At 42.1% G+C, this 14,713-nt stretch overlaps 1 protein-coding gene across 1 annotated transcript in view; it reads left to right on the top strand.

Annotated features, from left to right (window-relative positions):
* ywhag1 (3-monooxygenase/tryptophan 5-monooxygenase activation protein, gamma polypeptide 1) overlaps positions 1 to 11,134 on the top strand; it is a gene marked incomplete at its 3' end in the record, with an annotated part of 29,976 nt that extends 18,842 nt beyond the window's left edge. The window contains exon 2 of the mRNA XM_083642512.1: positions 10,478 to 11,134. Within this exon, the coding sequence (XP_083498638.1) occupies positions 10,478 to 11,134 (657 nt within the window). The remainder of the gene's footprint in view (positions 1 to 10,477) is intronic.
* Between the last annotated feature and the right edge of the window lie 3,579 nt (positions 11,135 to 14,713).

The raw sequence follows: 14,713 nt of genomic DNA, 5'->3' as shown, positions 1-14,713 counted from the left end.
TTCCTTATCCAGATAACATCCATATAACGTATCTGGATACAGGTCACATTTAAAAACCAGGTGTAAATGGGGAGTAAGAGACATGCTGCCTTGCATCCCCTTTTCCAAGCACCGGGCTGTTCTGTGGCTAAGCTAAGCCTCCGTGCTCTGTAGCCTGGATGAGGGTCGGGGGGGGGTCGCATCAGTTCAGAGTGCAAACAAATGAGCAAGAACAGATAGAGGGAAAGCATTGAACAGGAAGAGATGGGGAGCTAGGGAACCGCAGCTAGAGATGAAAACGGTATGAACATTTCATATCACGACTATAGTGACAAAGATCACGGTTATCACGGTATTGTTAATGTGCTGAAAATGTTCAAGAATTACTGATACACTCGCTGAAATAATTTCACCAAGGCTGTGCACCTGCATCTGGGAGACCGTTGCTAACTTTGGTTGATGATGTTATGATGTTGATGTTGATATGTAGTAGTATGTAGTTTAGGGGGTGCGTCGGGTGGATGTGCTGTGGGTTCACGCATGATGCTCTTGCACTGTAAGGCAGTGTGGGAGCGTCATGTGTGGACCTGCAGTATCTCTATCCGATGCATTCACTTATATGCATTTTATTATGTATTTTTCTAATTCTATTTTAATATTTTCTTACTGATTTTTGTTATTCTAATATGTTGACTTTTCATCTGTGCTTATTTAACACAAGTGTGGCCATCCAGCCTCATTCTTCTCGTCTGCAAAACATTATTGCATTCCTGCTGTGTAATATATACAGACTTATATACAAGTATACTGTTTAAAATTGTACCTTTATCTCTTTTTTGATATTCTCTGATGTTTTTGATATTATATTCAGTGGTTTTTTATGTTGTGAGATATTTCCTAGTACTTGATAATGTAATTGATTGTACTTCCGGTTTGACACTATTTATACGTCATGTCCGTCTTCTGTCAGCACAATGCTGAGGAAGGCTCCACGCCGAAACGTACATTGTCTTGCTTGAAGGTAAATAAAACAACCCAAAGGAATTATTTTGAGTGCTGGTTTTTTGCCCCTCTCTTGTTGATATGTAGTACCATGTTTTTCAAAGCACGAACACGGTTATCACATTAACATGGTTTAATGTAATTAAAATTTGAAAGGGCAATACTAACCCTCAGGAATTGGATCAGGGTTTGTCATTAAACCAGTAATCGCCTCATCCCTAATCAGGCGGCCGGTATTCAGTTGTAAGCCTCCACTCAGGCCAAGGCAGCACATCCCTCTAGCCCGCACTGTGTCTCTCCTGTGGACATTCATGGCCACGCAGAGAGCTGTCAGACAGGAAGTTAGTGACGCAGAGAGCTGTCAGACAGGAAGTTAGTGACGCAGAGAGCTGTCAGACAGGAAGTTAGTGATTGTCCTTCCTGGCCTTTGGTTGTGTTAACACACGGTTGTTTCCTGGCCTTTGGTTGTGTTAACACACGGTTGTTTCCTGGCCTTTGTTTGTGTTAACACACGGTTGTTTCCTGGCCTTTGGTTGCCTCTGATATACTCTGCAGCTCTAGCAGCACTGACATACTGTACTCTGCTGCTCTAGCAGCACTGACATACGCTGCTGCTCTAGCAGCACTGCCATACTGTACTCTGCTGCTCTAGCAGCACTGACATACGCTGCTGCTCTAGCAGCACTGGCATACTCTGCTGCTCTAGCAGCACTGACATACTGTACTCTGCTGCTCTGGCAGCACTGACATACTCTGCTGCTCTAGCAGCACTGACATACTCTGCTGCTCTAGCAGCACTGACATACTGTACTCTGCAGCTCTAGCAGCACTGATATACTCTGCTGCTCTAGCAGCACTGGCATACTCTGCTGCTCTAGCAGTACTGACATACGCTGCTGCTCTAGCAGCACTGACATACTCTGCTGCTCTAGCAGCACTGACATACTGTACTCTGTAGCTCTAGCAGCACTGATATACTGTACTCTGCAGCTCTAGCAGCACTGATATACTCTGCAGCTCTAGCAGCACTGACATGCTGTACTCTGCAGCTCTAGCAGCACTGACATACTCTGCAGCTCTAGCAGCACTGACATACTGTACTCTGCTGCTCTAGCAGCACTGACATACTGTATTCTGCAGCTCTAGCAGCACTGATATACTGTACTCTGCAGCTCTAGCAGCACTGATATACTCTGCAGCTCTAGCAGCACTGACATGCTGTACTCTGCAGCTCTAGCAGCACTGACATACTCTGCAGCTCTAGCAGCACTGACATACTCTGCAGCTCTAGCAGCACTGACATACTGTACTCTGCAGCTCTAGCAGGACTGACATACTCTGCAGCTCTAGCAGGACTCACATACTCTGCTCCTCTAGCAACACTGACATACTCTGCAGCCCTAGCAGCACTGACATACTCTGCAGCTCTAGCAACACTGACATACTCTGCAGCTCTAGCAGCACTGACATACTCTGCAGCTCTAGCAACACTGACATACTCTGCAGCTCTAGCAGCACTGACATACTCTGCAGCTCTAGCAACACTGACATACTCTGCAGCTCTAGCAGCACTGACATACTCTGCAGCTCTAGCAACACTGACATACTCTGCAGCTCTAGCAGGACTGACATACTCTGCAGCTCTAGCAACACTGACATACTCTGCAGCTCTAGCAACACTGACATACTCTGCAGCTCTAGCAGCACTGACATACTCTGCAGCTCAAATGTACGAGTCGAGTGAAAGGTGTGAGATATGAAATGGCCCATTTCATCTTGAGGGGCAGCTGTTATCATGTTATCCCCGCCCACCGTCCCGCTGCGTTCTCCATAGCCAGGTCGGCCTCCATGCTATGCTATTAGCAGTTTGTGGCCACTGTCTCCAGCAGAGATAGTCTGGCTCTCAAAAACAAAGCAGATTTTGCAGTCTCCATGGAAACAGCAGATTACATGATAGATTGCTCTTTGCCCTCCGCTCCCTCCCTGTTACAATGCAAGTCATCTCGCTACAAGGGACAGTTAGGTTTAGGCTTGGGTGATATCCAAAATTACATATTGCAATATAGCCCCACACAATTATCGCGATATATGCTATCCCCAGGGGGGATGATGTTCACTACTTCTCCCTTTGCAGCAATTAAAACATGCCTCAAGGATCCATTATGGGACCCATTCTTTTCAACCTTTATATGCTCCCTCTAGGCCTAATTATGCAAAAAAACTAAATAGCTTATCATAACTACGCAGATGACACTCAGCTATATATAACTCTTTCCTCAGCTGACTATGCTCCTATAGAATCACTGTGCCAGTGCATTGACCAAATAAATAACTGGATGCGCCAGAATTTCCTACAGTTAAACAAAGACAAAACAGAGGTGATCGTCTTTGGTTCCAAAGAACAAAGGCTTAAAAGCACTGCACGCCTTGAGTCTCGATCCCTGAAGCCTAAGGATCAAGTCAAAAATCTTGCCGTTATTATTGATTCCGATCTCAACTTTAACTCCCACATTAAGTCAATCAGAAAATCAGCTTTTTATCATCTTAAAAATATAGCAAGAATTAGGGGCTACATGTCCAGACAGGATCTAGTAAAAACGAATTCACGCCTTCATCTATAGTAGGTTAGACTACTGCAATAGCCTTTTCTCTGGTCTCTCCAAAAAAGAACTTAGGCAACAGCTTCAGCTCATTCAGAATGCTGCTGCTAGAGTTCTAACGAAGACTAAGAAAGCTGATCATATCACTCCAGTTCTTAAGTCCTTACACTGGTTGCCAGTGTGTCATAGAATAGATTTTAAAATACTGTTACTAGTCTACAAATCACTTAACGGCCTAGGCCCAAAATTAGGGGTGTCACGATACACTCAGTTCACGATACGATACGTATCACGATACTGGGTTCACGATAACGATACGATACGATACGATTTTAACAATACTTTTTTTAAACTTGAATAATGACAATATATGACTGGAAAAGTAGTATTTTATTTGAAATGCACAAATACAAAACATGCTGTTGTGGGAAATTGTTATTACAATAACAACTAGAAAAAACATGAGATTGGAGATAAGGCTTATCTTGAAATAGAATGAGTTACACCGTCACTTAGATTTACTTTGAACTAAAAGGTTTCTCAGCAGTATAAATTCTCATTATGCATCTTCAGTTTTTCTTCAAACTCAAACAACAAGACTTTTCTTAATCTATTTTTTATGCATCTTCAGTTTTTCCTGTCAAGTAAACAGTTTTGCCAGAAACTCAATTGAATGGTTTCTCTCCTGTATAACTTCTCATGTGTCTCTTCAGAGACTTGTTCAACTGAACTACTTTCCACACATTGAACTTCAACAAACAAAGACGTTTCTTTGTCTATTTTTGGAAGAAAAAAAAAAAAAAGTTTTTTTTTTTTTTTTTTTTTTTTTTCTCTCGATATGAGATTTCATCTCAACGATACATATCGTGACGTTTTACTATCGCGAAATTTCGTGGGACGATATATTGTGACACCCCTACCCAAAATACATAGCTGAATTGCTCCCACGCTACGAACCATCTAGACCTCTCAGGTCAGCAGGGTCCGGCTTACTAACTGTCCCTAGGATCAAATCAAATCATGGGAAGGCCGCATTTACCCACTATGCTTCTGCTAGCTGGAACAAACTGCTTGAAGACCTCAGATCTGCCCCAACTTTACTTACTTTTAAAAATAGACCAAAGACTTTTATGTTTACCGTCGCTTTTAACTGCTGACAGCTGTTTTTTAGGAGATATGTGTGGCCTATAAAAGTTAGAGTCCAACTGTTATAAAGGTATGGACATTTTTCCAATCATGTGTGTGTAATCATGTTTCTTATATAGTCATGATGTCGGGGGATTCAATATAGAAAAATTTGATTTATTCTATTATGCAAACCCAATGAGTCCTCTCAAGTTTTTAGCTCTTTTTGTAACTGCTGCGCCTGTTGCTTAATGCACTTTTTATGCTCTTTCTTAAAGTTTTGTTGTGATGCTTTTAAATGTCCATTTTATTCTCTTCTTTTATTCTTTTGTTTTCTTGTCAACCATTTTATGTGAAGCACTTTGAATTGCCTCTGTGTATGAAATGTGCTATACAAATAAACTTGACTTGACTTGACTTGACATACTAAACATGAAGTCTGGACTGTGCCCGGAAAATGCTGCTGACATACTAGCGGCATGCAGTGTTGCCAACCCTTTTCCAAGGAAAGTTGCTATTGGCTGCTCAGAAAGTCGCTAGATGACATCACACGCTTATTTGCATATGAATATGTTCAAAAAGAACAATGCATGCTTCGCTGTAGTCGTTGTAATCATGTACTGTATGGTTGTAATAAGTGCTAACTCCGCCTGCCGTTAGAAATTACAAGTAAACCCTATCCTGCTGCTCTCAGCGGAGGAGAGGAGCAGAGCATGTGAGCGGAGTGGAGCGGTGATAATTACCGCTCTTTGCTCCCAGAGCGGTCCTTTCCACCCGCTCAAGCGCTCAAGGCCGCTCCGCTCCAGACCGCTCCCCGCTCGATACAGATTTCACCCGCTCGCACTCACCGCTCCGCTCCGCTCAAAAGAATAAAAGAGATAAAAAGGCCAGGGTGTTTTAATTTGCGTTTAAACGCCTGGGCAATGGGCATTGCTCACTACAAATAACATGAGCTCAGCAGAGTCGGCTGCATGCTTGTTTCTCTTCCTTCTCGTCGCAGCAGCTGGCAAGAAAATAGTGGGCGTGCACATGAAGTAAGCCAAGTCTTATTGGAGGCTGGAGCGGACATCACAGTGCATCACAGTAGAGGCTGTCACTCATCCAAATAACGTTAAATCTGCGAGGGATATATATAGCACCTGGATTACATACATGTTTCACATAGGGTTGTGTTTTGATTTCTATGTTTTATTTTGTCCAATATTGAAATGTTCTACAATTGCATGTTGTGCTAACATAAACATTATTTCTATCTACCACTTAGCCTATTTAGGCTGATTTGGTTGCTATTTCTTGTCAAAGTATTAGCCTCAATGCATGCTGGGAGATTTCACATGTGGCTCAATTAGCCACGCACCGATGCACATTGTTTCGAACATGTTGTGATCGAAACTGGAGCGGGACTGAGCGGTACTGAGCGGGTGATCGGTGCCGCTCCAACTTTCGCTCCGGTACCGCTCTGGTCCCCGCTCCCCGCTCAAGCCAAAATCCCCCCGCTCCGCTTCCCGCTCGCTTCCCGCTCGCTCCACGCTCCGCTCCGCTCACATGCATTGAAGCGCTGTGTGTGTCAGACAGGCAGAGAGAAGGAGAGGGAGAGAAAACCCGGCAGCACCCGCACCAATTTATAGGCAAAATCTGTTGGATTAAACTGGATTCAACACATTACCATGTCGCCAGATTTGTCGCTAGACGCTTTTGAGAAATAAAGTTGCCAGGGGGCTCTGAAAATTAGCTAGATACAGCGACAAAGTCGCCAAGTTGGCAACAGTGGCTTCATGTAACTGCTATAAATAGTGCCGTTTTCTTTTCAAAACAAAAGCCCTGCGATGCTGCCACTAAAACAGCACTTCAGAGTTTTATTTGTCACATACCAAGGTACAATGTACAGTAAGCAAAGCAGTGAAATGAGGGCCGGACTCTGCAGCAAAGCAGACTGTGCAAAACTGTGCTTTTTTGTTGTTGCTTTTTTGTGTGCAATATTTGATATTGTGAAAAATATCACATAGTATTGTTATTCGATATTATCGGATATCGGCCCAAGCCTAGTTACTGTAGGTTTATCCTGATGTAGGAGGAAAGTGAATGTAACATTTCTGTGCACCAATGAGTGCAAACTAAGGCAGAGCAGTGGAAGACGGGTCTAAGGACTTGTACAGTATATGTTGACAAGTTCATCAGATCAATATCAGGATCAACCGAGGTTGTTTCCATAGTGAATTATCAGTTACATCTGAAATAACAGAAGTGTGTCTCTGGAGTGACTAGTGACATGGCAGCTAGCTGTTCACAGTGACCGCACTGCGACTCCAAGGTCACAGGTTTAAGCTTCCCGCACTGCCAGTGTCCTTGAGCAAGACATTGAATCTCTGCCTGCTTCCAGGATGCTGCAAATGGCCGATGCTGCACTACAAGCTCTGGTGAATATGTGTCCCATCATAGAATAAGTGTATGTAGTCACGTCATGTCTTTTGAAGTTTCTCTGTTCGATTGGGATGTGACTCATGGGTGGCTATGTGAATAAACAGACACAGTCACTGCTGTGAGAAACATCTTCACATTAAGAATTATATACATTGATTTTTAACTTTAGTGGGACATTTTAACAAATGTTTACTAAAAGCTATTGATTTTATTTATTTATTTGAGGGACAATCATATCATATGGGACAATGCACATTAAGGAACATTCCTTTTTGCTGGGGAACCGCTGGAAGCGCCTCAAGGACCCCTGGGGCTCCCCGGACCCCACTTTGTGATCTACTGGTTTAAGGATACAAAAATCAGCACAATCTCTTGGGTTGTAAGTACACAGAGCGTTAGTTTTTGTTGACCAACATTGCATTCCGTAAAGGCATTGTGAAGCGGTATTTGACATGATCTACAGGGGGGCCATGCTTTGGTATGCTCGTGGAACTGAACTGTGTCCTGAAAAAGAAAGTAACAACAGGCTTTATAGTGTGAGAGGTCTGTAAAGATGCCTCTGCTGCACAGGCCCAGTGGGCTATAAAGGATTAAATCCTCGAGCCAGACACAGGCCTGTGAAAACAAAACAAAACAAAACAAGCTTTCAGAGCTGAAGGAAGCCAATCAGCAGTGACCTCGGGGGATGATGTCATGATGTCAGCCTTCTGTAGGCATGGTTCACCACGCTGGATACAGTGGTCATTGCCTTGGGTGTAGTAGTAGAGCTTGGCTGCATCCATCTACACAGTATGACCATATTTAGACCTGAACTGTCAGTTTGTAGTACTGTCTCCCTTTCCTTACATTGATGACCATCTTCAGTGGTTGTTCAGCAATCAGCACATTGTTTCTATGATTGCTACAACTGATACTACTGCACACTGGAGCAGCTACGAGGAACTTCTAACTGTTATGAATAGGGGTGGGACGATACATTCATTGATCTGCATCGATTCAATGATCAACAATTCAATAGCATCGATGCACAGTGAAAACACCGATATAAATTGCCATGATGATATATAAACATTATTTCTATAATTAGTGGCCGGGCCAGCGAAGCGGCAGGGCCACTTATTGTATTTGCCTCTATTATTCTTCTTCTTCTCCCGGGAAGTTGGACTTGCCATGCATGAAAATAAACCAAACTTTGCACAAAGGTCCAGTCCCATGCCAAAAGTCTTTGACGCAGATTTGGCGCCAATAGTCCTAACGGTGGCACTACAGCGACCGTCTAAAGTTTCAAACTTTGAAAATTCATTAAAAAAATCAGGCATACAGTACGTGCTACAGCTTTGCAACTTTCACCGAAATGTGGGCCCAAATGAGGACAAACTTTTGTACAATGCAACCTATGGCCAATTATGAAGTCTAAAGACCGCAAAACTGCAAAAACTGTAAAACTAATTAAACCCTACTCCTCCCACATTTTTTCTTCAAACGACACCAAACTTCAGCATCTGCATCGTTAGACTGTCCTACACAAAAGTATCAAACAGATTTTCGATTGGTCAAAAATTTGATGCACTGCCTAAAGAGCATCTTAATTACCCTAATTACCTAGGGCAATTAGGTTGTATTTGTGATGTCATCAGTCACTCGAGCAATTGGGATGCCATCAGTGATGTCACTCGAGCAATTGTGATGTCATAAATCCTTCCTGGCTCACCCTATATAAGTGGAAGCAATGTGTGTTTTTACACGCAAGCATCCAGACCCATAAAACACCACCAGCAAGCATCCAGTCTGCAATGGGTCGTGCCCGGCCACGACCCATTGCTGCGCAGCAGCTATAATTTTATTTTGAAATTCCACGCCACATCTGCTTCACCATTTCTGCCCATGTGCATCTCTTTCCGCATACAAACAATGCGAGCGCCATGGCAAGCATGCAAGAAAAAGAGGGAGAGGATATTCGCTTCTCTCTCGGATATAAATCAATGCATATCGTTAGGGATGTCCCGATCCGATCACGTGATCGGAGATCGGGGCCGATCACGTGATTTTTAGAAGATCGGAATCGGGGGGAAAAGATCGGGAGTAAAAAAAAAAAATTTGTAAATCATTAATAAATGTAAATCATTTCCTGATTTACATTGTTATTGCACTATTCTGCACATCATTTGTTTTAGTTTACATGGTTATTTTGTGGTGCACCACTGATAAGCTTTATTTTATTTTGTTTTAAATTTTGAATCCATGTTGGATATAATGAATACTGTTAAATAAAAAAGCCATATCCATGTTGGATATAATGGATAGTTAGTTGGATACTGTTAAATAAAAAAACAATCTTAAGGGTCAACTTAATTGCAGTTTTTTCTTTTCTTTTTTCTTAATGCATTGCCGAAAGATCGGATCGGGAAAAATCGGTATCGGCAGATACTCAAAATCACATGATCGGGATCGGATCGGGAGCAAAAAAAATGTGATCGGGACATCCCTACATATCGTCTCTATAATATTGATCACAGCACCCTGAATCGAATTGTATCAAAATCGTATCGTTTCAGATTTTGTGATATCTGCAAATATCGCATCGTTATCTAATGAATCTGGTAAACCTGGTAACTATAATACATAACTTGATTTCTAAATTTTACTTGACCCCTGTGACTATTCGTGACCGTATCACCCAGCCCCAGTATATCCTGTCTGTTCTGCTCTCTCTCTCCCCCCCCTTCCGCTGCTCTATCCCTACTTCTCTCCCTCTCCACCTCCTCCCTTTCCCTGCTCTCTCCTCCCCCACTTTCTCTCCCCCTTTCTCCCCTTCCCTCTGTCTCTCTCTATCATAAGATTGTTTAACCATGTTATTATTATTATGACTGTAATTGTTATTGTTGTGTCAGCTAGATGTAGCTAGACATATTCTCTGTGAAGCCCTCTGAGACATGCTTGTGAATTAGGGCTATACAAATAGACTTGACTTGACTTGAATCAATAAATACCGTATCGTGATCAAACTTGTGATTCCAACCCCTAGTTATGAAACAGTCTAAATTGAATACTGATCATGCCTCAAATCTTACCTACTGCACATCAGAAAGAGACCATCAGCGCGGGGATTGTCAATTTCTATATTGTTTTTTGAAATGTCCCTGCTCGCGTCCAGGCGCACGTCCGTCCTGTGTCACATCTGTGTGCAACTGGTTTTAATTTTTGTTCTGGCCGGTGAAGCAGTGACGTCAATTATGATCTATAGCATCCTTAATAAATGATGAACTTCCCATTGTCAAAGGAAGCATCCCTTATATACATTTGACAAAAATAATGCATATAGCATATGCCTCTTTCTCTCTCCTTCCCAGGTCACAGAGTTGAACGAGGCACTATCCAACGAGGAGAGGAACCTGCTCTCTGTGGCCTACAAGAACGTGGTGGGGGCGAGGCGTTCGTCCTGGCGTGTCATCTCCAGCATCGAGCAGAAGACGTCGGCCGACGGCAACGAGAAGAAGATCGAGATGGTGCGAGCCTACCGGGAAAAGATCGAGAAGGAGCTGGAGGCCGTGTGCCAGGACGTACTCAACCTCCTTGACAACTTCCTGATCAAGAACTGCAACGAGACGCAGCACGAGAGCAAGGTCTTCTACCTGAAGATGAAGGGCGACTACTACCGTTACCTGGCCGAGGTGGCCACGGGGGAGAAGAGAGCAACCGTGGTGGAGTCCTCCGAGAAGTCCTACAGTGAAGCCCACGAGATCAGCAAGGAGCACATGCAGCCCACCCACCCCATCCGCCTGGGCCTGGCTCTCAACTACTCCGTCTTCTACTACGAGATCCAGAACGCGCCAGAGCAGGCGTGCCACCTGGCCAAGACCGCCTTCGACGACGCCATCGCTGAGCTGGACACCCTAAACGAGGACTCCTACAAAGACTCCACTCTCATCATGCAGCTGCTACGAGACAACTTGACACTGTGGACGAGCGACCAGCAGGATGACGAGGGAGGAGAGGGCAACAATTAAAGAGTCCGAAACCTCGTTCTGCGAAAACAACGCAACACGCGCGCTCACAAATGATGACAACAAGAAAATAATAATAATAATGGTAAAAAAAAATTGTAGAAATTTAAAAAGCGGGGCTGGTGGAACTTTGGCGGCCACTTTTGCCGATGGTACTAACACGGCTGCTGTTCTTTATTTTTCCACAAATTAAAAGTGAAAAAAGAGGAAAAAGTAGGAGGGCAGACAATTTTAGTTTGAGAAATTACTTACAATTAAAAAAAATATATACAAAAATGAATGAAACCCCCTCCTTGATAGCCTCTGCAACATTTGCCAAAATACCACTTAAAAGCAAGAGGTATGTCATTCATCCCAGTGTGGCTAGGGTAAAGATACCTTCACAGTGGCAGACTGTTGTTATCGCGCAAATGAAGCTGAGCTGTCTTATTGTATTTGGTGAGGGAGGAGCATTCAGAAATCAAGTTTGATGCTTGAGCAACAAGAAAATTAGAGTAACCTTGAATGTCATCGCCTTGCTTAATGAGAGAGAGACAGAGTGAGAGAGCCGAACGGGTTACGGAGGTTTTAGAGGTGTTGAACTTCATCAAGTAACCAGACGTACCAACATGGAATCTTGAGGTGCACCACGCGGTGGTCGTTGAGAGAAAAGCAGGTTGTCTCTGTTATTGAACATACATAAAAACTGTTTTGTTTGCTTTGTGTCTGGTATGTGTCCAGCTCAGTCACACAGTCATACTGTAACTAAAATACAAATCCATGAAGTCAACTTAGTGCAGCTTGTCCCTCTCATGTGCTGATGTGCTTTATTAAATAAATTAACTGTTTTTGGGCACCTAATTCTTACTGTCAGTATTGTCGTTACTATTACTACAATTTCAATTGGCTCCTTATGTTTGTAGGGAATCATTTGACTCACACAAATACGGAAATTCAAATATAGAAACATCGGGGTGTCTGGGTAAAAGCAGTCGCCTACCATCGCGCCTGAGTTCAATTCCCAGCAGTGGTACTTCTGGCTTGGTCAGACGTTCCTACAGACACAATTGGCCGTGTCTGCAGGTGCAGCCGGCGGTGTATGTAAGGACAGCAGGGGGAATATAAATTATGCATTTTTAAAAAATCAGGTGTTGGAGAAATTAGAATAAAACAACAAACATCAGCCCTTACTCTATAATTATGCTATCTTCATAACAGTCAGAAGAATCTCTGAAATGGCACAGGAATGCCTGGAACCACATACTTGATCAATGGACTAAGTATAATTTGTGGACCGAGCACATGCAATGTTAAGTGGAAAATCTAAAAGCAGATTTGAGGTTTGTGGATTTTCTTTGTGTTAAGTTTCTTATTGGTCAAGAAATGCACTTGCCTATTATACTGTTTCTTCAGTGTAAGATGATAACCGCTCCAATATTCTCCATAATACAATATTGTGCATGCTGGTGATGTATTTATACAGTAGCTTGAATTTATTAACTTATACTGTAGATGTTATGTATTCATATGAACATGGAATTACTAGACTTTAATCAGATTATTTTCTATTTATTTCTTTTTATTGGATTGTTAGCTAGACCTTCTTTTAATCTGTGTTTTCTTTACTCCATTTGCTGAAGTACGCTATACCAAAACAGTGATTGTTATCAATAAATTGATCTGTTACGGACATCGCTATGGTGACATGCAATTCTTGGTAAGGGTGGAAAAAATGAAGAAAGCGTATAGGCTTTTAATATTTAATACTTGTTTTCACAGAGTCTGTGTTTCTATAAGGGCCATCATGTATTTTCTATAGTTTCATCTAGCGTTATACTTGCAGGTCTTCTCTGATTAAGTAGTAGATTAGCGGTCAAACCATTAGAGAGACAAATACTGATAAGATTATTTTTTTTAAATCAATAGAAATTCTGACATCTCATAGCCATATTTCACTGCTTGCTTTGTGTAAAAAAGAAAAGAAAAAAGGGGGTGAGCAAAGGATTTTGACCTTTTTGTACACTATAAGGAAGGTGTATAGCAGTACCAAATAATGGCTCTTTGGTCCATAATCATGAGGGAAATAATCTTGATTTGACAGAACCTATTTCTAATGCGCAATTTAGAACTTTCCTTACATAATATTACACATAACCAACTTTAACCCTGAAAAACATGCATCCCCTATTCAGTTAGTATGACGGAGATGACCTGTGGTTCAAAACTCAGGACATTTTAGTGGCCAACTTGGCTCCAAATGCACCATAGATACTCTCAGTGGAAGAGTGATGGCAGATACATCTGATCTAACCATTCATGATGGTACAATGCCATGAGGACAGGCACAGCTTCAGGATGTTGTATTTTTTTATTAACTTTACACATTTGTTTATTTAAAAATAAAAAGGATACTAAAATGCTTGAGGGGGCTTAACTGGGGCTTGGCAGATTTGTGAGGTGGCTATAGCCTTGCGGTGTAGTGCCGTCCCTGCGTCAGGCTGCGTGAGGAACCATTAGTTCATTAGCCCCTCAGTAACACAAAACCACTGAAGAACCACTTAGCTCTGTATGGAAACACTAATGGGTCTTCAAACAGCAGGGAGAAACCTTTTCCAGGCAAAGTGTTCCTTGAAAAATAAATGTTTCTACAAAGCCCTGTGTTAGTTATAAACAGGTAAATACTCTGGTAAATCATCAGATTTGGTCACCGATCTTAATAATGATAATGTTGCAAAGCAAAATACTACATTTGAGAGGAAGACAGAGGCAACAGACCCCTAGGAAGACAGCTAAAAGGAGATCTTGGTGGAAATAGGTACAAGAGATACGTAGATAGATATTATACACTAGTATCTCAGTTAATATAGCATTATTGTCCATGGAGGGCTATGATGTAGATTTAAAGACAGTGCTGTACTCCATACAAAAAAGTATTCTCAGCTCAGACGGATGAGGCCCTTTCTACAAATGCTCCATCTAAAATCGCATAATAATAAATAAATGGTCTGGCATACATGTAATCATTAGTAGTAGTTGTGCAATGCCACTGAAGCTCATCACTCGCTTACCTCATCTACTACCAGCATGGCCTTGAGTCCAAATGAAGCTGGAAACTCTTGACCTGTGACCTTTCCACATGGGGCAGCAGAAATCAGTGTGTCTGTGATAAAGATTTATTCACTTGTTTACTTTGTCTGTTATTTTCCTGATTTTGCTTTTCACCTACCGAGATTTTCTGATTTAAGTTAATTTCTCTTCTGTTGGTTTCTGCTTCTATTGCTTGTCAGAGCTGGATTCACATTGATTGGCAATGGCCATACAACAGAAGGCTCCCTGCAAAATGAACATTTGCTGGGTTTATTCATCTGCTATTGTCCTCACTGTTGATTTTGTCAACACTTCCTCACTCAAGAGAGGAAAGGGCAGGTTATGTAAGTGACACTGACAAGAAGGTAGAATATGAAGAAATTTAAATAGAAGCCACCTGATTAAAAATCTAAATTCTTTATCTTAAAACTAAATATTTCGCAAATTCAATGTATGTTTTAATAAAACTGATGGGTCCTAAAAAATCTTGAATACAAATTATTTGATTTCTCTGTC

Source organism: Poromitra crassiceps (genome assembly GCF_964638095.1).
Source record: "Poromitra crassiceps genome assembly, chromosome: 1".
Lineage (NCBI taxonomy): Eukaryota > Metazoa > Chordata > Actinopteri > Beryciformes > Melamphaidae > Poromitra > Poromitra crassiceps.
This window is presented reverse-complemented; position numbering and strand designations above follow the sequence as displayed.